The 26,076-nt window shown below is 46.3% G+C and overlaps 1 protein-coding gene across 4 annotated transcripts in view; it reads right to left on the reverse strand.

Annotated features, from left to right (window-relative positions):
• scn5lab (sodium channel, voltage gated, type V-like, alpha b) overlaps window positions 1-26,076 on the reverse strand; it is a 480,040-nt gene that overhangs the window by 239,120 nt on the left and 214,844 nt on the right. For all 4 annotated transcript variants that reach the window (XM_072254130.1, XM_072254129.1, XM_072254125.1 and 1 more), the window contains exons 10-13: window positions 22,743-22,884; window positions 16,700-16,900; window positions 14,581-14,754; window positions 6,833-7,186 (exon numbers count right to left, since the gene is read on the reverse strand). In XM_072254130.1, coding sequence (XP_072110231.1) covers window positions 6,833-7,186; window positions 14,581-14,754; window positions 16,700-16,900; window positions 22,743-22,884 — 871 coding nt within the window. The remainder of the gene's footprint in view (window positions 1-6,832; window positions 7,187-14,580; window positions 14,755-16,699; window positions 16,901-22,742; window positions 22,885-26,076) is intronic.

Consider the following 26,076-nt stretch of genomic DNA (forward strand, 5'->3'; position numbering starts at 1 on the left):
GTTAGATTGATCTTGGAGTAGGTTAAAAGGTCAGCACAACATTCTGGGCTAAAGGGCCTGTACTGTGCTGTTCTGTCCTATGTTCTACGTTTTATCTTCTGTAATTGCTGGAGTTTAGAGGAATGAGGAGGGATCTCATTGAAACCTTCCAAATATTGAAAGGCCAGGAAAGAGAGGACTGCAGAGGATGTTTCCTATGGGGGGGGGGGGGAGAGACACCAGAGGGCACAGCCTCAGAGTAGAAGCAGTTCCCTTTAGAACAGGAATGACGAGGGATTTCTCTAGCCAAAGAGCGGTGAGTCTGTGGAATGTTGAGGCCAAGTCATTTAAAGCAGAGCTTGATGGGTTCAGGATTAGTAAGAGCATCAAAGGTTACGTGGAGAATGGGGTTGAGAGGAAAAATAAATCAGCCACGATTGAACGGCTGAACAGACTTGGAGCCGAATAGACTATTTCCACTCCTATGTCTTATCTTTTTACAGCAGCAAGGATGCATTGCAAAGGCTTTATAAGGCATTGGTCCACACTTGGAATATTGTGAGCAAGGTTGGGTGCTTTATCTAAGGAAAAGTGTGCTAGCTCTGGTTAGGGTTCTCAAGAATGATCCTGGGAATGAAAGTGTTAATGTATGAAGATCATTTGACATCTCTGGGCCTGTACTCAATAGAGGTCGTAAAAATGAGGCGAGGTTTGCATGAAACCTACAAATACTGAAAGGACTGCATACAGTGGACATGTGGAAGATGCTTCCAGTAGGAGATTCAAGGATCTGTGTGCACAGCCTCAGAATAAAGCGATGTATGTTCAGAACAGAGGTGAAGAGAAATCTCTTCAGCCAGAGGGTGCTGAATCTGTGGAACCTGTTGCCCTGGAGGGCTGAGGGGCCAATTCATTGAATGGTCTAAAGGCAAAGATTGATGGGTTTGTGATTGTTATGGGGAGAATGTGAGAGAATGGGGTTGATAATAAAGAATCAGCTGTGATTGAATGGTGGAGAAGACCGGATGAGCTGAATGGCCTAATTCACTCCCATTCATTATGATCTTACAGTCAAATGATGGACAGAACATCTTTGCTTGTCCTAGTTCCCTGCACCACACTTGGGAAACCTGAACATTTAGAAAATGTGACATTGTCATTTGAGCTAAGCAGGTTTTTCTTTACTACTAATTTCAATTCTTTACTGCTAAACCTGGTTAATTCCAATATACATTTTAATTTATTTTTATTTATTTATAAATTTAGAGCTACATCATGGAATAGGCCTTCGAGCCGCAATACCCAGCAGTCCCCAATTTAACCCTAGCCTAACCATGGGACATTTACAATGACCAATTAAAGTACCAACCAGTACGTCTTTGGAATGTGGGAGGAAACCAGTGCACCATCACAGTCACAAGGAGAACCCTTACAGGCAGCGGCGGGAATTGATGAAGAAGTTGCCTGTATGATGAAGTGTTGTGCTAACCACCTCGGTACCATGCTCTTCTAAGGGGTCTCAATGGCTTTTTTACTACGTGGACTGTCAGAAAACATCTCTCCAATGACCCAGCAAACATTCTTCCCTAAGTGAATGTGCTCTCACCCAAAGTAAGTATCTATTTTCTGCTTTTCTCTCTTCCTTTCTTTCTCCCTTCCTCTCTTTCTCTTTCCTTTCTCTGTCTCTCTCTCTCTTTCCTCTTCTTTTCTTCCTTCCTTTCTTTCTCTCTTCCTCACTTTCTTTGTCTTTTTTCTTCTCACTTTCCTTGTTTCTTTCTTCCAACATCTCAATTCTTTCCACTGTGCAAGAATTGTTTTGATGGCTATCCATTCCATTCCTACCTTCCAATCCCTCAGTGCCCTCATGCCTTCCCTCTTCCAGCCCCACACCCTTCTGCCTCTCCAGGCCTGACCTCTCGTTCATCTCCAGGCTGAATTACTCCACCTGTTGTCCAAGCCCTCAGCCCTGCAACTCCCTTCCTAAGTCTCTCCACCTCTATCTATCCTTTACCTCAGACTTAACACCAGGCTCTCGCTCATCCTAAACTTTATTAGATATTTTACATCTTATAACACCACTGAACAAGGCTCTCCGGGCCAGACCTTAGGGTAGCAATCACCTCCGCTTATCTCCCTCTACCCCTGTAACTCATATGTCCATCAAACTCCCTAAGGGTCCTTTTCATTTTCTTTTCCCCTACCTATACAGTGTAAATATTAACATTTACAGTGGCCAATCAACCCCTGGCATGTCTTTGGGACGTGGGAGGAAACGGGAGCCACCTGGAGAAACAGGGACAGTCACAGAGAGGACAAACCCCTCACGGGAAGGAACAGGCCTCAGGGTCGAACCTGGGTGCTGGTGAAGCAAAAGCGTAGCAGCCTGAGAGGCAACTTGAGAGAGGAATAGATAGAATGGACAGCCAGTGCCTATGTCCCAGAATGTTAATGGCTGCAGTACCAGCAACCCGCATTCAATCCCCACCGCTGTCTGTCTGTTATGCATTCTCCCCATAACTGTGTGGGTCATTTGGTCATTGTAAATTGTTCCATGATTCACCATCATCACCATTATGTGCCATGTCATGGGGGTCATGTTCTTTTGGCCATGATTGCTCTCGGAAAAATTTTCTACTGAAGTGGTTTGTCATTGTCTTCATCTGGGCAGTGTCTTTACAAGACAGATGACCCCAGCCATTATCAATACTGTTCAGAGATTGCCTGGTGTCAGTGGTCACATAACCAGGGCTTGTGATATACTTGTGAATAAATAAATCAAATAATACCAGGGAACATCCTTTGAAGGTGATTAGAGGCAAGTTTAGATGAGAAGTCAGAGGCCGGTTTGTTACACAGAGAGAGGTAGGTGACTGGAACACGCTGCCGGGGGTGGTGTTAAAGGAGATACATTAGGGACATTTAAGAGACTCTTAGATCAGTATATGGATGATAGAAAAATGGAGGGTAATGGGCTGTTAAAGAAGAAAGGGTTTGATTGATCGTGCAGTAGAGTGAAAGGCCAGCATAACATTGTGGGACAAGGGGCCTGTACTGTTCTACGAGGGGTGATTGATAAGTTCGTGGCCTATGGTAGAAGGAGTCAATTTTAGAAAACCTAGCACATTTATTTTTCCCACATTTACACACTTAGTCCAGCGGTCATGGAGCATACGGATCCTTTCTTTGTAGAAGTTGGCGTCTTGGACCTCCACAAAGTGGTCCACAGCAGGGGTGATTGATAAGTTCGTGGCCTAAGGTAGAAGATGATGAGTTATTAACTTCAAACTTTCTGCATTTCCACTCAGAGTTGAACTACACGTGCATGTAACAAGAGCTGTATACCTTATTTCCTTCTACCTAAGGCCACGAACTTATCAATCACCCCCTGCTGTGGACCACCTGGAGGTCCAAGACGCTCTTGTTACATGCACATGCAGTTCAACGCTTTGAGTGATAGTGCAGAAAGTTTGAAGTTAATGACTCATCTCCTTCTACCTTAGGCCACGAACTTATCAATCTCCCCTGCTGTGGACCACTTCTACAAAGAAGGGATCCGTATGCTCCACGACCGCTGGACTAAGTGTGTACATGTAGGAGGGGACTATGCTGAAAAATAAATGTGCTAGGTTTTCTAAAATTGACTCCTTCTACCTTAGGCCACGAACTTATCAATCACCCTTCGTATGTTCTACATTATGAAGCTAAAAGTTTATTTGATACCACTCCTGAAAAATGCTTTGGGATGCCCACCGTGTAAAGACAATCGTTTAGATGTAACTGGTGCTTCACATCACTGTGATGCTATAAATTTCCTTTTCCTGCAAACATTTCCTCTAAAAATAAACAGAAAGGCCGTATTTCAATTGCAGGTACCACATAGCACCACAGCTCAAACTCCCTAGATGGTCACCAGAAGCCGAAGTTAAAAGTTCCAGATCATTTCAAGAACCTGGCACATCACAAACCCCGCACCACCTTTTAAATTACTTTGTTGTGACAAGATGACAGGTTTCCACTTTGGCAGGGCTGCCGTGAGCAGTAATCTCCTGTCCCCTTTGAAAGGAAACAGTTCTAAATTTTATTCACAAACGTGATGGTGAAATAAAGGAGACACAGGAGACTGTAGGTGGAACGACAATCAATCTGTTGGAGGAACAGCGATAATCCCTTTCCACTCACAGATGCTGTTTGACCCACTGGGATCCTCTTGTTGATTTCTTGTTGCTCCTGTTTCAGTGGAGGATGCTTTTAACTTACTTTTAAATCAATCTAACGCTTCCCTCCTTTTGTCTAAGATTCATGTGCCTAACTAAGAATGTCTTATCTGACCCTGATGTATCTGCCTCTAACACCAGCCCTGGCAGGACGTTCCACACACCCACCACTCTCTGTGTAAACAAACCTATGTCTGACATCTCATCTTTACTTTCCTCCAATCACCTTAAAATTAGCCCTGGTATTAGCCATTTCCCCCCAGGTCACAGTCTCAGATTGTCCACACTGATTCATGAGTCTAATGGTAGTGGGGTTGTAGCTGTTCCTGAACCTGGTGGTGTGAATCCTAAGGCCTCTGCACTGTCTTCTGCTTGATGGTGAGAGCGAGAAGAGGTCATGGCCTGGATGGTGAGGTCTTTGATGATGGATGCTGTTTTCTTCTGGCATTGTGTTCAGATAAGATTAGTTTTATTTGTCACATGTACGAGGGGTGAATGATAAGTTTGTGGCCTGAGGTAGAAGGAGTCAATCTTAGAAAACCTAGCACATTTATTTTTCAACATAGTCCCCTTCTACATTTACATACTTAGTAAAGCGGTTGTGGAGCATACTTGATAAGTTTGTGGCCTAAGGTAGAAGGAGATGAGTTATTAACTTCAAACTTTCTGCATTATCACTCAAAGAGTTGAACTGCACATGCATGTAACAAGAGCGTCTTGGACCTCCAGGTGGTCCACAGCAGGGGTGATTGATAAGTTCGTAGCCTATGGTCGAAGGAAATGAGTTATACAGCTCTCGTTAAATGCACGTGCAGTTCAACTCTGAGTGAAAATGCAGAAATTTTGAAGTTTCTCCTCAACTCCTTCTACTTTAGGCCACAAACTTATCAATTGCCCCTGCTGTGGACCACTTTCTGGAGGTCCAAGACGCTGACTTCTACAAAGAAGGGATCCGTATGCTCCACGACTGCTGGACTAAATGTGTAAACGTAGGAAAAATAAATGTGCTAGGTTTTCTAAAATTGACTCCTTCTACCTTAGGCCACGAACTTATCAATCACCCCTCGTACTTTGAAACATTGAAACATACAAGAGAATGTGTTGCTTGCGTCAACAACCAACACAATCCAAATAAGTATTGGGGCAGCCCGCAGGTGCTGCCCTGCTTTCAATCCAACGCAGCACGCCCGAAGCTTCCTAACATGAGCCGTACACCTCTGGAACATGGGAGGAAACTAGAGTGCCACCCAGTCATGGGGAGAACTTACAAACTCCTTGCAGACAGTAGCACGAACTGAGCCCCAATCAGTGATCGCTGGCACTGCAGAAGATTACTAGCCACTCTGCCACCATGCCGCAGCAAAGCATGATGCTTCCCACCACATACCGTGCTGCCATTCAGCACAGACATCGCGGGCTGAAGGGCCTCTTCCTGTGCTGTTTCGTCTGTGTTCGGCAGCCACTTTATTAGGTACACCTGTACATCTGCTTGCTAATGCAAATACTGTATCTAATCAGCCAATCAGGTGGCAGCAACTCAATGCATAAAAGCATGCAGGCATGACCAAGAGGTTCAGGTGTTGATCAGACCAAACATCAGAATGGGGAAAGAACGGGATCTAAGTGATTTTGACTGTGGAATGATTGTTGGTACCAGACAGGGTGATTTGAGTATCTCAGAAACTGCTGATCTCCTGGGATTTTCACACAAACAGTCTCTAGAATTTACAGAGAATGGTGGGAAAAAAAAACAAAACAAATATCCAGTAGGTGGTAGTTCTGAGGGCGAAAATGCCTTGTCAATGAGAGTGGTCAGCGGAGACTGTCCAGACTGGTTCAAGCTGACAGGAAGGTGACAGTAACTCCAATAACCACACGTTACAACAGCAGTGTGCAGTGGTCAGACCTTGAAGTGGATGGGCTAGAGCAGCAGAAGATCACACTCGATTCCCCTCCTGTGGCTACTTTATTAGGTATATTTCTGTACTTAATAAAGTGGCCACTGTGTGTGTGTTCTATTAGTTCTGTCTAGTACTTAACTTACTATTGCGATAAGTAGATTTGTTCAGTCAATGTTAGGGATGACAATCTCTAAACAATAAATTTCATGAAATATGTGAATGATAATGATTCTGATTCATTCACTCCCCAAAGTTAAGTAAATTTTACTTTATTACACTTAAAGTAGACAGAGTTAGCTATCGAATGTTTTACAAACTGGCTCAAGTGAATGTATCCGTTTTTTTTCCACCCTGAAGGTCGGTGTGAATTACACCCCACCCACCCCCACTGGGATAAATTGCCCCTGTCCCTGCCCTGCTGTTTTGCTTGCCCTCTCCTGCTTCTGGGGCGTCTTGCCTTCAGTGCCCAGGAACACTTCACCTTGGGGGCCTCTTTATCAGGAGCCATACAGCTCAGAGACAGGGTCCTCAGCCCACCATGTACACGGCTGGCCACCCTGCAACCCACTGCTGTCCGTGCCCTTACCACGTGGGCTTCCTTCAGTCACCTCCCACTTTCCAAAGGTGTACGCGCTAGCAGATCAGTTAGTGACGTGGGCATAATTGAGCACCGCGGGCTCATTGTTACCATGCTGCACCTCTAAATAAATGAAATTAAAATCCTTGGAAAGCGCTTACATTGTCTTCGGAGAATGGCTTATCCACGGTGACCTGAGGGAGGCAGAGCGAGCTTGGCGAGACAGGGGACCCTCCCACCACAGAGACCACGCCATTCTGGTCCACGGCAAGGTGTAGCTTCTGCTGGCTGCGCGGTGCTCCCAGAACGGACCGGTGGCTCCCGTGGCTCTGATTGCTGTTGGTGCGGTTGAGCGGGGGCAGGCACAGGGAGCTCCGCACACTCTCGCTCTTGTCGCTGTCTTCCTCGTCCGAGAACACGTTCCCCAGCACAGCGTCCACGGAGTGCGTCCGGAAGCGAAAGATGCTGCCTCGCCTTGTCGGGTGGTGGTTGGAGAGAATCGGCGTCAGGAGGGGCTGCGGAGAGATCAGAGGCTTTTAGCTGGTCCCCGCAAGTACCGGTGCACACGGCTCATGAGCAGAGTTCAAAGTGCAAGGTAAACTTATTATCAAAGTACAGTATGTTACTATATAACACCCTGAGATTCTTTTTTTCTTGAGGGCAATCTCAGGAAATACAAAAGAATTTAATGAAAAACTGTACATAAAACAGGAGGGCTATGTGGGAGGGCAGTGTTAGATTGACCCTGGAGTGGGATCAACAGTTGGCACAACATCATGGTGTAGGGACCTGTACTGTTCGGTGTTCTATGTATAATTAGACCAAAAAATGACAAACAACCAGTGTGTGAAAGAAGACAAAATGTGCAAAGAAAAAAAGATTATATTGAGAGCAAGAGTTGTAAAGAGTCCATGAAAGTGAGTCTGAAGGTCGTAGCAGTGGTGAGAGAAATAAATAGTCAACAATTTGGGCCGAGACCCTTCATCAGGACTGGAACGGAAGGGAGAAGAAGCCAGAATAAGCTGGGGGTGGGTGGTGAGGGGAAGGAGTACAAGATGACAGGTGATAGGTGAAACCAAGTGGATGGGGGAGGGGGAGTGATGTAAGAAGCCGGGAGGGGATAGGTGGAAGAGGTAAAGGGCTGAAGAAGAAGGAATTTGATAGGAGGGGAGAGTGGGACTATGGGAGAAAGGGAAGGTGGAGGAAAAACCAGAGGGAGGTGATGGGCAAGTGAGGAGAAGAGAAGGGGTGAGAGGGTAACCAGAATAGGGAATGGAAAAAGAGAGGAGGGAGAAGGGAGAAGTTACCAGAAGTTGGAGAAATCGACGTTCATGCCATCAGGTTGGAGGCTACCCAAATGGAATATGAGGTGTTGCTCCTCCAACACAAGTTCAGTCTCATTGTGTAGAAGAGGAGATCAAGGACCAACATAACAAAATAGGAATGGGAAATCAAATTGAAATGGGTAGCCACTGGGATATCCTGTCTTTCGCGCACACAGAGCAAAGGGAGGGGATATCTATGACGGGTCCCACTGATGAAATGGAGGCCGCACCAGGAGTGCCCCATAAAACAGATGACCTTGTCAGACTCACACCACAGCAGGAAGGACGGTTCGGTGTCACATATTATATTCATGTCATTGATGCAAATCGTATGTATTTCCCATGTCTTTAAAGCTTGTTTTCCAGACATAAAGATGACAGCACAGTGGTTAGCATCGCTGCCTCATAACTAGGGACAAGTCTTCGACCCTGATCTCCAGTGCTGTCCATGTGGAGTTTGTAAGTTGGGAAGTTAATTGGCCTCTGTAAATTGACCCTATTACAAGTGAATTTTGGTAGAAAAGAATTTTGCAGAATTGCAGTTGCGTGGCATGTCATCTAAAACTTTGAAAAACTTCCATAGATGTACAGAGGGGAGTGCCCTGACGGGTTGCCTCACAGCCTGATATGGACCACCAGTGTCCAGGAACAGAACGGCTAAATGGTGGACACAGCCCAGTCCATCATAGGAAAAGCCGTCCCCACCATGAGCGCATCTATGAGGAGCACTTCCACAAGGAACCAATATCCATCATCATTTCTCACACCATCCAGGCCATGCTGTCTTCTCGTTACTACCATAAGACAGGACGTAAAGGAGCCTGAGGTCCCACACCATCATGTTCAGGAACGGTCAGGCTCCTGAACCAGAGTGGATAACTTCACTCGCCTCAGCACTGAACTGATCCCACTTTCGAGGCTCTACGACTCATGTTCTCTGTATTATTTATTTATTATTTGTGTGATGTGTCCAATTTACACATTAGCTGTTTGTCAGTCTTTTGTTTACGGAAAGGTTTTCATCAATTCTATTGTACTTCTAGATTTTTCTGTAAATGCCCACAAGAAAATAAATCTCAAGGTAGTACATGGTGACACTTACATACTTTGATAAATTTACTTTGACTTTGAATGTGAGGGTTGTTGATGGGAATGTCAGAGAGAATTTCAGGTAAATCGGTGGAGGAACAGGACCAACCAAATGTTCTGAAAGCTGGCAGAGACTCAATGGGCTGAATAGCCTCCTTTTATGTCCAGGAGAATACACACAGCCCATGGATAGGAGAACCAGGAAGGATGTCACTGCGATCGACAGGCCAACTTGTCCCCACCACATTAATTAAAACCACTAATTAAAATCAATTTGGCTTCAGTTGCTATCACAAAGGTACCGAACAGAGATTGGACCATCTTGCATCCAACAGATCCGCTGACGTTAACGTACTTGAGTACATGGAAAGTGGGTTTATCCGGCAACCAATAGCCCTATGCATAATTCCTGTTGGAACCCAAAGAGAAATTCCACCCCCACCCCTGGCAATCTATAACCCTCTGCCTAATTCCTGCTGGGACCCAAAAACAAATTCCACCCCCCGGCAATCGATAACCCTGTGTGTAATCTGCGCAGCCCTCAAATTCAAGGATCAAGGATTCAATACTGCTCAATGTCATTTCAAGTGTAAAGGAGAACAAAGTGTTTGTTACTCTGGATCTGATGAGCACAAAAGCAAAGCACAATAAGATAAAGGACACAGTAATAAAAACATAATAAATATAAATACATAGATAGCTTGCCTATAAAGTGATGCTAGGCACAGGACTGTCTGTACATGAGGTGACTCTGACAGGAAGCAATAAAGTAGCGGGGGGGGGGGGTGTTGTGGTCAAAGACAAATTCCTCCCCATCACTGCTTCGAATACTCTAGAAGTCAAGGACACTCGTTGTTAGGTGAGTCCCATTGCTTGGTGCTTAACTCAAAATTAAAACTGGAAATACTTAATAGTTCGTTCAGTCTCTGTGAAGCTAACGTTTCAGGTTGGCCACTGGAACTAGGGAAGGTTTCAAATTGATCGAGGTTTTAAGGGGGGGTGCGGAGAGGACAAAAGGGAAGGACGCAGACCCAGAGGAGGAACTGAATGGCCAAAATCGCAGTGCTGCTGACTGAGAGAGGGCAGGTGGAGACAGCACAGGAGACAAATAAAATCTGAACTATCAAAAGGGAGCAGAAGTCAATTGGAAATGTGAGTGGCTAGACTAACAAAGTCACAGTGAGATACAGCTGGGAACCCAGCCCTACGGCTCACTGAGACTCTACGGATCAGTATTTAGACATTACCCCAACCCTAACCCATGACATTCTCTCCATACTTACATTGCTCCCCACCCCCCCAACACAACCCACCCGACTCCACCACTCACCACAAACTATTAACTCTCTAACATATTACTTTTATTTATTAACTTAGGGATTCAGCTTGGAATAGGCCCTTCCAGCACAACGAACTGCATGCAGTGCAGCCCACCTGGTTAACTGTAGCCTAATCACAGGATAATTTATAATGACCAATGAACCTACTAACCAGTACATCCTTGGACTGTGGGAGGAAACTGGAGCACCCGGAGGAAGCCCCCGCGTTCCACGGGGAGAACGTACAAGCGTCGGAATTGAAGTCTGAACTCCAACGCCCCCGCGCTGTAATCGAGCCATGCTTACTGCTATGCTACCTTGGTGTCCCCAAACCTGTATGCTTCTGGAATGTGGGAGGAAATAGAGTACCTTGCGGAAACCCACACAGTCACAGTCAGAACCTGCAAACTCCACACGGACAGCACCCAAAGTGAGGATTGAACCCAGCAGACGAGCAATGTGGGGCAGTGGTTCTGCGAACCAGACCACTATACTGCCCTTACATATTCACAGAGTCACAGAGCAATATAGCACAGAACCAGGCCCTTCAACCCATCTACTCAATGCTGACCTAGTCTCCTGCCCATCTTCCTGCACCAGGACCATAGCTCTCCATGCTCCTCTCACCCATGTTCCTATCCAAACTTATCTTAAATGTTGCAATTGATACCACATCCACCACTTCCACTGGCAGCTCGTTCCACACTCAGACCGAACACCGAGTTTCCTCTCAGATGCCTCTTAGATATTTCACCTTTCACCCTAAAACTATGACCTCTAGTTCCAGTCTCACCCAACCTGATGAGAAAAAAACCTGCTTGTACAAACCCTATCTACATCCCTCATAATTCTGTATACCTCTAGGAGACCTCCCCTCATTCTCCTGTGCTCCAGGGAATAAAGTCCTAGCTTGTTCAACCTTTCACTGTAACTCAGATCCTCAAGTGCTGGCAAGATCCCTGTAGCTTTTCTCAGCACTCTTTACAGCTCATTGATAGATTTCCTGTAGGCAGCTGACCAGGAAACATAATAATACAAATTCGGCTTCACCGACGTCTTAGAAAATAACATGCCAACGCTTGATAAATTTAACATCGAGCCCTGTAATGAGCCTGGTCGTAGAAGACTAAAGACCTGCTACGACGAGGCCCAACAGAAGCCTGAGGAAGAGCCGTTTGTCTTCTTTCTAAGCATGGCACAGCGGGGAATTCTACACTTTCAGTTAATGTGATGCTTTTCCGTCATCCATCTGTGACAATGGCACAGTCCTGCCTGACCCACTGGGTATTTACTCTTGCACCTCCTCTGGCAGCTTGCTCCCGACATTCACCACCCTCCATGTGAAAACCTTAAGCCCACAGATCTCCTTTAAATTTCTCCCCTCTGGTTGTAGACTCCCTTGTCCTGGAGGAAAGATTCTACCTGTCCTACCTATCCCCCTCCTATTCTTATAAAACTGTTTAACAGCATCCCTCAAACCTCCCAGCGTTCAGTGAGAATAAACTCAGCCTATCCTTGGAATTGGTATTGGCTTATTTGGGTGCCAGGTTGGAGATACGTCTCTACCAAAGGAGGTGTAAGGTGCTCCTTCTCTCCGCTAGCCTGCAGGTCACCCTTGGGCAAGGAGTAGCACCTGCTTCGCACCCCCGATCAAGGTCATGCGAAGCCATGGGGGCAGGTGGTGGATGGTCATACGAGCAGCTGGTGCAGATCACAAGTCCTGGTTATGTGACCACTGACCCCAGGCAGGCTACTGATAGAGTACAAGTGGGCTTTTTCTGCAGAATGATGGTAACGGCTGGGGTCACTCCTCTTGTAAAGACACTGCCCAGAACCAGCAAACCACCTCTATCAAAAAATTTGCCAAGAACAATCATGGTCATGGATAGACCATGATCACCCACGTCACATGACAGGGCACATACCAAACGAGTTTATTATAGTCACACATACTGAGACACAGAGTGAAAAGCTTGTCCCGCATCCTGGCAAATCTCCTCTGCACCCTCTCTAAAGCTTCCACATCCTTCCTATAATGAGGCGGTGAGAACTGAACACAATATTCCTTTGCTTTGAAGGAGTTGGGTGGTTAAGGAAGAACTTGTTAATTTAGCAAACATCTGCCACAGGCTCTCTTTGCAGGAGTTTGCCAAATACTCCACAGCCTCCCCTTATTTTTTTTCCCCTACTGACTAGTGATTTTCCTCTGTCAGCACATTGTCACATGGTGAAAACCAGCCTGTCCTCCACAAACTCTGTCTACACTTCTCGCTGCCTTAGAAGACAACATCATCAAAGATCCCCCTCTTCTCCCATTTCCCATCGTGCACAAGACACAAAGGCCTGAAAGCACACATCTCTAAGCTCAAGGACAGGTTCTATCCTGCTGTAATAAGACTATTGAATGAACCTCCTGTATGATAAGTTGGACTCTTCACCTCACAATCTACCTCACTATAGCCTTGCACCCTATTGTCTGCCTGTACTGCACTGTCATACAATATTATGTATAGCAACTCACACACAATGCCAGAGGAACTCAGCAGAAAGTACAGAGGGGGATGTCAGAGCACAGCATCTACGGAAAAGAATACAGAACTTTGGGACCAGACCCTTCAGCAGTCTCAGACCAAACTTCAACTTTATTCTTTTCCATAGATATAACCTGACTTGCTGAGTTCCTCCAGCACGTACGTGTGTGTGTATGTGTGTGTGTGTGTGTGTGTGTGTGTGTGTGTGTGTGTGTGTGTGTTTGTGTTTGTTTGTCTGTGGGTATCCAACATCAGCAGAATCTCTTGTGTTTACTATATTATGTATTCTGTTACTGTGTTTCCTCTGACCATCTCACACTGATCTGATAATGTGATTCTGATCAGAATATTGTGAAATATGTTGTGAAATTTGTTAACTTTGCAACATCAGTACAGTGCAATACATAATATACAAAAAAAGCATATATGTATATTTATATAAATATAAATAAAACAGTTAAATTAAATAAGTAGTACAAAAATTGAGGAAAAAAAAGTAGTGTGATAGTGTGTTCATGGTTTCAGTGTCCATTCAGATATCGGATAGCAGAAGGGAAGAAGCTGTTCCTGAATCGCTGTGTGTGTGCCTTCGGGCTCCAGTACCTCCCCCCGGGTGATAGCAATAAGAAGAGGGCATGTCCTGGGTGATGGGGGTCCTTAATGATGGACACTGCCTTTCTGAGGCACCACTCCTTGAAGATGTTTTGGATTCTCTGGAGCCTAGTGCCCGTGACGCTGACTAATTTTACAACTCTCTGCAGCTTACTTCGATCCAATGCAGTGAAACCCCCTACCCCCCACACCAGACATTGATGCAGACAATTAGAATGCTCTCCACGTGACATCTGTAGAAATCTGGATGCATGGCATGCGAAACAAAATTTTTCATTGTGCCTTGGTACATTGACAATAATAAAACAATTTACCTTTTACCAATTTTTTTTGAAAAGCCAGCTCTAGAACACCCCAGTTACTCTGAGCTTCTTGGCTCTGTTGCATTTGAACCATACTGGGTTTACAACATTTCTGTTACTTAAAAGCCAGTCAAGCAGGAAAGTGGGTAGGAAAGGTTTGGAGGTTTCAACCAAATGCTGGCAAATAGCACTTTGGAAACTTAGTCAGGATGAATGAAATGGGCCTTTTCTCATGCTGTACTACTCAATGAATTTATAACTCCTCGGCGGCCGAGTTTTCTGCGTAAGCGTCATGGAAAAGTTATTGGCAATTATCAATAACACAGGGCAGTTGATGAATAGAATGGAGAATCCTTCAATAAGTCAACCACCGGACAGGGAAGTCTCCAACAAAGGAGATGTAAGGCGCTCCTTCCCTCCGCTAGCCTGCGCCCTTGGGCAGGGTGTAGCGCCTGCTTAGATCCCAAGCAGGGTGACGGGAAGCCATGGGAGCAGGTTGTGTATGGTCATATGAGCAGCTGGTGCATACTTTAGGCCCTGCGACCACTGATACCAAGAAGACAATCTCGGAAGAGTGTTGATAATGGCCGGGGGAATCACCCGTCTTGTAAAGACACTGCCCAGGAGAGGTGGCTTCCTACAAACCATTCCTGTAGGAAGATTTGCCAAAAAGAACCACGGTCATGGAAAAACCACGATCGACCAGCACAGCACAAAATGAATGAACCAACCTTCCGGGGTAAACCTTCTTCAGATGCTGATCTTGGTCCTTTCTCTCTTTCCGATATTCCCAGTTCTTTCCCATTCCTACTTCTGAAGCCTCTTTCCTTGATGCTTCTGGCACTTAGGTGTGACCTCTCGGAAGAACTTCTTGACCGAGTCTCATGCCCTAGTCTCGACAATTCCTGTGGGAAGGTTTCAGATAACACGATTTACACAAAAGCTCACCATACCATCTACAGTTTGTCATAAGGTCGAGTAGTAGGAAATCATATCATCCTACAAAATCAAAGCAGGCTGCTCAGCCCATCATGTCTATGCCTCAAGTAGTTTCTATACTATTGAACGGTCGTCTTCTACAATAAGATGGACTCCTGACCTCATAATCTACCTCGTTATGCCAGCCACAGGGAGATGGACTGAGTGCCTGACACGAGGCTGTACAGTTGCTTTCCACGTGGGACTGGTGTCACCTCCAGTCCATACCTTGCAACTGGTCCAGGGCTACCCGACGTACCTCGCAGTCCGCGCATAACCTGGCACCTGCCTGCCATTATTTATAGAAGGAGTCAGCTGCCAGACCAGCACTGTTTCACACACATCACACGCACACACGCGCGCGCACACACACACGCACACACTCACACACTTACACTCTCTCACACACACACACACTCACACACACTCACACTCATGCGCGCACGCACACACACTCACACTCTCTCTCACACGCACACACACACACTCACACGCTGCACACACACACTCACACACTCTCTCACACACACACTCACACACGCACACACACACTCACACACTCTCACACACGCTCACACACGCATACTCACACACTCTCTCACACACACACACTCCGCGCACACACACACACTCACACACTTACACTCTCTCACACACACACACACTCTCACACTCACACACACACACGCACACACACTCACACACTCTCACACACACTCACACGCCGCACACACACACTCACACACTCTCTCACACACACACTCACACACGCACACACACACTCACACACTCACACACGCATACTCACACACTCTCTCACACACACACTCACACACACGCGCGCACACACACACGCGCGCGCACACACACACTCACACACTTACACTCTCTCACACACGCACGCACACTCACACACTCTCTCACACACACACACACACACGCAAACGCTGCCGCTCCACTCCCTCCCTATCTCCAGTCTCTTGCTGCCTTACAGCCCCGAGCCTGTGTGTTCATCCTTAACAAAGGCCTCCAGAGCACCCACAATGCGCCATGCTCCACGATCAGCGACTGTGCCAGTCTCAAGGAAGTTCCCCTCCTTCAGCCTCTCTCGTGCTTTCAGATGCACCCATACAAACTATTGGCCACCCCGGTAAAGGCTCATCCGGGGTTTGGTCAAGCCTCGTTCGCCTGGGATCCTAGAGCACCCTGAGACACATTAAAAGCAAGGATGTAACATTGAGGCCTCACTTGGAGTACTGTGAGCAGTTTTGGGCCCTCTATCTAAGAAAGGATGTGTTGCCATTGGCGAGGGTTCAAAGGAGGTTCACAAAAATGATTCTGGGATCGAAAGGGTTATCGTATAGTTTGATAGCTCTGGGTCATACTCACTGCTCACTGGAGTTTAGAAGAATGAGGGGAGGATCTCATTGAAACCTATTGAATGTTCAAAGGCCTCGATAGAGTGGATGTGGAAAGGATGTTTCCTGTAGTGGGGGAGTCTAGGACCAGAGGGCACAACCTCAGAAGAAAGGGACGTCCATTTAGAATGGAGATGAGATGGAATTTCTTTAGCAAGAGGGTGGTGGAACTGTGGAATTCTTTGCCACCGGCAGATGTGGAGGCCAAGTCATTGGACATATTTAAGGCAGAGGTCAATAGGTCCTTGTTTAGTTAGGGTGTGAAGGGTTACAGGGAGAAGGCAGGAGATTGGGGCTGAGGGGGAAAATGGATCAGCCATGATGAAATGGTGGAGCAGACTCAATGGGCCAAATGGCCTAACTCTGCACCTATATTTTATGGTCTTATGGTCTTACATTAAATCCGATTAAGGATTAAGATCATTGCTGACAAGATGACAGGTGCTTTCCTGACCCGCTCGTGTTGTATCCGAAGCTGATCCATCGTCTGCCGAAACTCCTTCTCCTTCTGCACGTTCTCGGCGATGGTGGCCTGGTTCTGCTCGTCATACGCCATGGCTACCACGGCCAGGATGAGGTTGATGAGATAGAAGGAGCCGAGGAAGATGACCACCACAAAGAAGAGCATGTACGCCTTTCCGGCAGAGCGCAGTGTCTGTGGGCCAGAGAACAAGAGGACAAGGTCACAAAGACGAAGCATAGGCGGTGACGGAGAAGTAAGGGAGTCCATGCACCCCTCCAGAGAATCAAACTACAGCACAGAAACAGGCCATTTGGCCCATCTAGTCATTGCTAAATTATTAATCTGCCAAGTCCCATCGCTCTGCACCCAGACCATAGCCCTCCATACCTCTCTCATCCATGTACTTATCCAAATTTCTCTTAAGTGTTGGCATGAAATTCACATCCACCACTTACAATAGCAGCTCATTTCCACATTCTCACCAGCCTCTGAGTTCTCCCTCACATTCCCCTTACACATTTCACTTCTCACCCTTAACCCATGACCTCTAATTCCAATCTCACCCAACCTCAGGGTGGAAAAAAAGCCTGTACCCTTAAAACTTTGTATACACAGATACTTTATACTTTATTGTCGCCAAACAATTGGTACTAGAACATACAATAATCACAGCGATATTTGATTCTGCGCTTCACACTCCCTGGATTACAAATATTCAATATTAAAGATATTAAAAATAGTTAAAATTATAGACAATAGACAATAGGTGCAGGAGCAGGCCATTCGGCCCTTCGAGCCAGCACTGCCATTCACTGTGATCATGGCTGATCATCCACAATCAGTATCCAGTTCCTGCCTTATCCCCATAACCTTTGATTCCGCTATCTTCAAGAGCTCTATCCATCTCTTTCTTGAAAGCATCCAGAGACTTGGCCTCCACAGCCTTCTGGGGCAGAGCATTCCATACATCCACCACTCTCTGGGTGAAAAAGTTTTTCCTTAACTCCGTTCTAAATGGCCTACCCCTTATTCTTAAACTGTGAACCTCTTCTGGACCCTCTCCAATGCCAGCACATCTTTTCTACGATGAGGAGCCCAAAACTGTTCACAATACTCAAGGTGAGGCCTCACCAGTGCCTTATAAAGCCTCAGCATCGCATTCCTGGTCTTGTATTCTAGACCTTTTGAAATGAATACTAACATTGCATTGGCTTTCCTCACCATTGACTCAGCCTGCAAGTTAAACTTTAGGGTTTTCTGCACAAGGACTCTCAAGTCCCTTTGCATTTTCTCCCCATTTAGAAAATAGTCTGCATATTTATTTCTTCTACTGAAGTGCATGACCATGCATTTTCCAACAATGTATTTCATTTGCCATTTTCTTGCCCATTCTCCTAATCTGCCTAAATCCTTCTGCAGCCTTCACAATCTCAACCGCTACCTCTTTCAGAACCCAACGGTGCAGTTCATTTGGTCTGGGTGACTTATGTACCCGTAGGTCTTTCAGCTTTTTGAGCACCTTCTCCCTTGTATTAGTAACTGCACTCACTTCTCTTCCCTCACACTCTACTACATCTGATACACTGCTAGTGTCTCGCACAGTGAAGATATTTATTGCTTATTTATTCTTGTTATTATTTGGTTCTTTTTTCCCCCTTTGTCTTTGCACATTTGTTGTCCTTTGCACATTGGTTGTTTGTCCACCTTGTTGGGTGCATCTTTTCATTGATTCTTTGTATTTACTGTGAATACCCACAAGAAAATGAATCTCGGGGCTGTATATTTGAACTTTGAACCAAGCAACGTATGATTGAATGCACAATTACACAAAACTGTCACAGTGTGAGGCTCAGATCTCTGATCCATTATCACTTTACCCAATTGGTCCATAATTATCCAAATATCCATTTATGCTTTTACAGTTGATCACACTGTACCTGGTACACAGTGCCCAAGATGTGTGTCTGTATCAGACTAGCCCTCTCTGCTTTTTACATAGAGAGTACAGAGACCATTTATAATTTACTTGATTAGTCGGGGTGTCAAAGGTTACTGAGAATGCCTAGCACTAGCACTTTTTGCCTTGTGATAGCAATGGCACTCACTCCTGCTCCCTGACACTCATGGACCTCTGGCAGCTAGTGTCTTCCACAGTGAAGACTGATGTAAAGTACCCATTTCTTTGTCCTCCATTACTACCTCACCAGCATCATTTTCCAATGGCCCAATATCAACTCTCACCTCCCTTTTACTCTTTATAAAACTGAAAATACTTTTGGTATCTACCTAATTAGTAAATATTAAAAATTTAAATTATAAATCATAAATAGAAAATAGAAAAATGGGAAGTAAGGTAGTGCAACAAAACCGAGATAGCATAAACATTCAGAGTATCTTCCCAGGTGTGAAATATCTGGTACTAATACTAGACAGTATGCATTTAAGTGGGTGGCGAGGTGGAGAAACGTCTCTATCAAAGGAGGTGTAAGGCGCTCCTTCCCTCTGCTAGCCTGCAGGTCGCCCCTGGGCGAGGTGCAGCACCTGATTAGCCCCCCACCCCCCATGGGAGCAGGTGGTGGATGGTCGTATGAGCAGCCGGTGCAAATCACTAGTCCTGGTTATGTGACCACTGGCGCCAGGTGGACAATCTCTGAAGAGGATTGATAATGGCCGTCTGGTAAAGACACTGGCCAGAAGGCGGCAATGGCAAACTACTTCTGTAGAAAAATTTGCCGAGAACAATCACAGTCATGGAAAGACCATGAATCGCCCATGACATGCGGCACTGCACAAAATGATGATGTCATACGGCATGGCACACAAGGATGACGACGAGGCATTTAAGGTGAGGGGGAGGGGGAAGTTTAAAGATGTGCAGGGCAAGATATTTTTACACAGAGAGTGGAGAAGGCTGATCCAATAGTGACATTTAAGCTGTAGACAGATGAACAAGCGGGGAATGCAAGGATATGGATCCTGTGCAGGCAAATACACTTAGTTTAATTTGGTATTGTGTTCATTGCAGACATCGTGGTCTGAAAGCCCTTTTCCTGTATGTCCTATCAAGTTTAAGTGTACCGTCATTCATGTTTACATGGATATGGCCGAATGAAACAACGTTCCTCAGGGCCAAGGTGCACGACACAGTACATATAACTCACACACAACATATAAAGTGTTTTATGTGCTAAAGTGACCTTTTACTTCTTCTTCTCACCTGCCTATTACCCCCCTTGGGTCCCTTTCTCCTGTGGTCCACTCTCCTCACCTATCAGGCTCCTTCCTCTCCAGCCCTTGACCTTTCTCACCCTCCTGCCTTCACCCATCACCTTCCAGCTAGCCCCCTTCTTCTCCCCCCACCTTTTCATTCTGGCATCTCCCCCCTCCCTTCACAGTCCTGATGAAGGATCTCAGCCCGAAACGTCGACAGTTTACTCTTTTCCGTAAACGCTGCCTGGGCTGCTGCATTCCTCCAGCGTTTTGTGTGTGTTGCATAAAGTAATGTCACATAAATAAATTAACGAATAATAAGATGCATTTCTGACACAAGTTAAAAAGTAAACAATATAATGCTATTGGTGCTTTATGCATGATGAGACCTGGACGGTGGCAGGCAGTTCAGTCGTCTCACAGTGTGGGGAAGAAGCTGTTTCCCATCGTCACAGTTCTTGTCCTAATGCTACGGTATCTCCTGCCTGATGGTAGGAGATTAAAGAGATGGTCTATGGACTGTGCTCTATGTTAGAAAATCTTTCTTGATGTTACTCCCGGAAAGCCAGTAGTTTGGAGCCTAACACTACTTTTTTTTTAAAGAAGTGTTTTATTTAAACCAGGCAAGGAAAAGTTACAGAAAATTCAGGAAAACTCCGATAAGTTGCTATCTGACTATTCAGTGACAAGAGTGGCCCATGGGTACTGGTGAGGGGGGGGGGACACAGATCAGAGACAAATAACCCCCATTGCTCAGCAGTAATCTGCCATTCCCCATCTGAGGTACAGAAAATTACGAGGGACATAGATGAGAGATCACAGCCAGCATCGCTTTTTGTTTTTCCAGGGGTTAAAATGTCTAATACCAGAGTATTTACTCGGAGGATTGTGTTTGGTTCTGGTTGCTTCATTATAGGAAGGATGTGGAAGCTTTAGAGAGGGTGCAGAGGTGATTTACCAGGATGCTGCCTTGGTTACAGAGTCTTATCAGGAAAGGTCGAATGAGCCAGGGTTTTTCTCTTTGGAGCAAAGGAGGATGAGAGGTGATGTGATAGAGGTGTACAAGATGATAAGAGGCATAGATAGAGTGGACAGCCAAAGACTTTTCCAAGGGCAGAAACAGCGAATACAAGGTGTCATAACTTTTTTTAGATTATGAGGACACTCAGTCCTCGTTTATTGTCATTTAGAAATGCATGCATTAAAAAATGATACAACGTTCCTCCAGAATGATATCACAAGAAAACACGGGACAAACCAAGACTAAAACTGACAAAACCACATAATTATAACATATAGTTACAACAGTGCAAAGCAATACCATAATTTGATAAAGAGCAAACCATGGGCATGGTAAAAAAAAAGTCTCAAAGTCCCAATAGCCCCATCATCTCACGCAGACAGTAGAAGGGAGAAACTCTCCCTATCATGAACCTCCAAGTGCTGCAAACTTGCCGATGCAGCACCATTGGAAGCACCCGACCGCAGCAGACTCTGAGTCCGTCCGAAAACTTCGAGCCTTCGAATCACTTGCAAAGTGATTGGAGGAAAGTATTTGGGGGGGGGAATGTCAGAGATTGATATTTTACACAGAGTGGTGGGTCCATGGAGTGCCCTACCAGGGGTGGTGGTAGAGGCAGATACATTAGGGACATTTAAGAGGCTCTTAGATAGGCACATGGTCGATAGAAAACTGGAAGGTTTATGGGGAGGTAAGGGTTTTAAATTGAACTTGGAATATGTTAAAAGTAGGCACAACATTGTAGTTTGAAGGGCCGGTGTTGTACTGTGCCTTTGTAGGTTGTATTTCTATGCTCTATGTTCTAGGGGACATGCATTTTATACTTTACTATACTTTACTTTATACTTCATTGTTGCCAAACAATTGATACTAGAATCATCACAGTGATATTTGATTCTGTGCTTCCCACTCCCTGGATTACAAATATTAAATATTTAAAATATTAAAAATAGTAAGAATTAGTAAATATTAAAAAATTTAAATTATAAATCATAAATAGAAAATAGAAGAATGGTAAGTAAGCTAGCGCAAAAAAACCGAGAGGCAGGTCCGGATATTTGGAGGGTACGGCCCAGATCCGGGTCAGGATCCGTTCAGCAGTCTCATCACAGTTGGAAAGAAGCTGTTCCCAAATCTGGCCGTACGAGTCTTCAAGCTCCTGAGCCTTCTCCCGGAGGGAAGAGGGACAAAAATTGTGTTGACTTTAAGGTGAGAGGGGGTAAGCTCAAAGGAGATGTGGGGGCAAGTTTTTTCACACCGAGTGCGGTGGGTGCCTGGAGAGGCGATATGCAAGACCCAGTGACCAACCACGTCACTCCTCTTGTCTGCACCGGGAACCTATACTCCTGGGTGAAGAAAGTACGGCGGGTGGAGGGGTATCTGAGGGCAATCAAACCGGCCAACGGAACTCCACACACAAAATGCCACAGGAGCTCAGCAGCTCAGGCAGGATCCACGGAGGGGAATGAAAATCTGAAATTCTGGACATGGACCCTTCATCAGGACCCTATCATTGACTCTATTTCCTGCCTGGCTGCTGAGTTCCTCCAGCATTTTGTGTGTGGTGGGCTTTGGATTTCCGGCACCTGCAGAATCTCTGCGTCTGCGCTGGGCAGCCACGGGGCTCAGCACGTAGAGACGACGTGTTGCCACCGAGAGGATAACGGCATCCCTTCCCCCTGGTCAGGGGCTGTTTAATGCCATTGGTCACCGTGGAACACCTCTCTTCCCCAACACACAGACGCACACCCATCAACATCCCCCTCAGGGTCTCTCACTGGACCAGAATGGTCAGCCACCAACCTGCTGGTAGAGGTTCTCCCAGAAGTCCTGAGTCATCAGCCGGAACAGCGAGAGGAAAGCCCAGCCAAATGTATCGAAACTGGTGTAATTATAATCGGGGTTCCTCCCTGCCTTCAGGCACGTGTAACCGGTGGGACACTTCCTGTAAGAGGGGAAGGAGAAACGCACAGTCAGTAATGATTTCCACACCCTCCCCCTTTCATGTCACAAAACACTTTGCAGAGGCAGGCAGGAGGTTAGCGGCGTGTTGTCCCCAGCACCAGACCCAAGATAGGCCACTGAGACCTCAGTCAGCAGCACGGTGGCATAGGGAGACACGTTAAGTGGCAGGAAGTTTGGACGCAATCACAACCAAGGCACTCCAGCAGCTGCATTTGATCGGGAGCTTGAGGAGATTCAGTACAGCGTGTCACCAAAGACACCGGCAAATTTCTACAGACGTCCGGTGGGGACCGTTCGGACTGGCTGCACCACCGGCAGGTACGCAGGCTCCAATGCAGAGGATCGATAGAGGCTGACGAGAGTGGTAAACTCGGCCATCTCCTTCACAGGCACAAGACTACCCACCATCGAGAATACCCTCAGAAGGCAGTGCCCCAGAAAAGCCTCATCAGCATTAAGGACCCTCATTGTCCTATACAGACCCTTCTATTTGATACCATCAGGGAGGATGTACAGGAGTCTGAACACACCCTCAGCATTTTAGGAACAGCTTCTTCCCCTCTGCCATCAGACTGATGAATGGACATCCCCCCTACATTTTCGTCCAATAACCTTAAAGTTATGCCCCCTCATGTTAGCCATTTCCACCTAGGGAAAAGGTCTCTAGCTACTCACTCCATCTATGCCTCTCATCTTGTACACAAAACTGGAACGTGCCCTCTTCTCATTACTACCATGAGATAGGTGATACCGTGCTGCCCTCGACTTGACTTGACTTAACTTGTTATGTAATTGTTGCCAATAAACTGACAGGCTCCTTCCTTCTGTCAAGAGTCCTGACTCCCTGCCCCAGGACGCTCAAAGGCCCATCTTCTCCTGAGTTTAAGAGATGAGATGTAATCTCACATAAATGTGTAAAAATCTCAGAGTCCTTCACTGTTACTGAGAAGCTACAGCGTTTGACTGGAGTGTCCAGGCCTAGGGACATTCAGGATTGAGGGTCAGTGGGGATGCAGTGGCTAAAGTACTAGACACGGAAACCATAAGCCTGAATTAACGATGATCCCACCATCGTACAAAGGTAGAGGGGGAGGAAGCCTTGAGGAAGCAGGGAGTCACTGAAACCTACTTAATATTGAAAGGCCTCGATAGAGTGGACATGGAGAGGACAACTTCTCATACATCTCAGTCTGGTTCACTAACGTTCTTCAGCATAAGAGATTTCCCGTACATACCAGGTCTGACACACACGTATAATTGTGGGCCCAACCTACCCAGCTGGCTCCTAGAAGCACCCAATATGTCATCGTTACACTAGACGCAAACAGTCCCACTGACCCAACATGTGCACAGATGCCAAGCTTGAAGCAGGATCTCGACCTGAAACGGCAACAACCCTTTGCCTCCACTGAATACCCCTACCAGTTTGGCTTTTGCTACTGATTCGACACACTATGAATTATTCACAGCGGTCAATTCACCCCAACAAGCCCAAAGGCTTTGAGTCGTAGGAGGAAAACAGAGCACCTGGAGGAAGTCCACGAGGCCTGAAGAGGAGCGTGCCAGCTCCACGCAGACAGCACCGGAGGGCAGGATTGAACTGGGGCCTCCGGAGCTGTGACGCAGAGACTCTACTACAGAGTTACCACTCCGTTTAGCAGGTGACTGCGTGGGCAGAGAAGGGAAGAAAGTTTCAGGGGCACTGGCCTTCATCAGTCAGGGGCAGGCACTGAATTGGGAAGCTATGGTGCCACTGTAAAAGACACTACAAAAGGTGCTGGTGAGGCCTAATTTAGAGTATGTGTAGAATACTAGTTTGGAGTATTGGAATATTAGTTTTGGTCCCCTGCCTACAGGAAAGTTATCACTAAGCTTGAATGGATACAGAGAAAATTTACAAGGACATTACCGGGACTTGAGGGCCTGAGTTATAGGGAAAAGTTGTGTAGGTTAGAACTCTATTCACCGGTGCTTAGGAGGGTGAGGGGAGATTTGTCAGAGGTACACAAAATTATGAGGGGTATAGAAAGAGTAAACACAAAAAGGCTTTTCTCCACTGCGGTTTGGTGAGACTAGAACTAGAAGTCATAGGTTAAGCATGAAAGAGGAACCTGAAGGGGAGTTCTTCAGTCAGAGGTGGGTCAGAGTGTGGAACGAGCTGCCAGTGGAGGCCGGTTCGATTTCAGCACTTAAGGGAAGTTTGGGTAAGTTCATGGGTGGGATGGTCCAGGTGCAGGTCAATGGGACCAGGTCAGCACAGACTAGATGGGCCAAAGGGCTGGTTTCTGTGCTGCAGCACTCTATGGCTCTGTGACAAGGGAATGCAGATGCTGGCAACACACAGTCTGCTGGGGTAACTCAGTGGGTTGTGCAGCGTCTGTGGGAGGAAAGGAACTCGCAATGATCTGGCTCGAATCCCTGCTTCAGGGCTGACTCATCGGCATGTCAGGTCAAGTTCTGATGCAGGGTTCCAACCCAAAATATCCACAATTTCTTCCACCACCCCGCCAGATGCTGCTCAGCTTGCTGAGTTCCTCCAGCAGATTGTCTGTTGGAAGACTTGGTTACCTTGGATTCTTGCTTGGACTGCCACCCATCTTGGTTTTAACCTAGCCTCCTGCCCAATACTAATGTGAACTGGTCAGCAGAAAAATCTGTTTTTCCATATTTCATTGTTTTCTTCTTAAATCGGCTTTGTTTAAGCAGATTATTTTTCCCATCCTCTGATGAGGAGCCTTTGCAGTGAAACATCAGCGTCTGCCAGAGACTCCATGGAATTGCTGTCTCTGACGCTGGCCACTGGGCCATCATCTCTATGTCATCGGACGAGGGGGCAGGGAGGTGTATTTACACCTAATTGCTAATCTGTCAATTCCTATGCCCTCTGAGCTCACAGCTCTGCGATGCCCATCACGATCCTGGCACAGACTTAGTTTTATTTCGCTTCGTAGGGATGCTTCCTGGGGACAGCAAGAGAAGTTAGGGGTCAGGTTAGGGAGGAGGGTGGTGAGAGGTTAGAGGCAGCAAATGAAGAATTGGGGGAAGGAACCGGAAGTCGGAAGCCAGTGATCCTCAAGGATGGAGGTCTAAGGATCCAGCTCCAAGGTCTGCAGACCCTGAGGACGGTCAGCAGGCCCATGGTTGGCGAGTCCTGGGGTCAAAACCTAGAGGT

This window comes from Mobula birostris, chromosome 3, assembly GCF_030028105.1.
Source record: "Mobula birostris isolate sMobBir1 chromosome 3, sMobBir1.hap1, whole genome shotgun sequence".
Taxonomy (NCBI): domain Eukaryota; kingdom Metazoa; phylum Chordata; class Chondrichthyes; order Myliobatiformes; family Myliobatidae; genus Mobula; species Mobula birostris.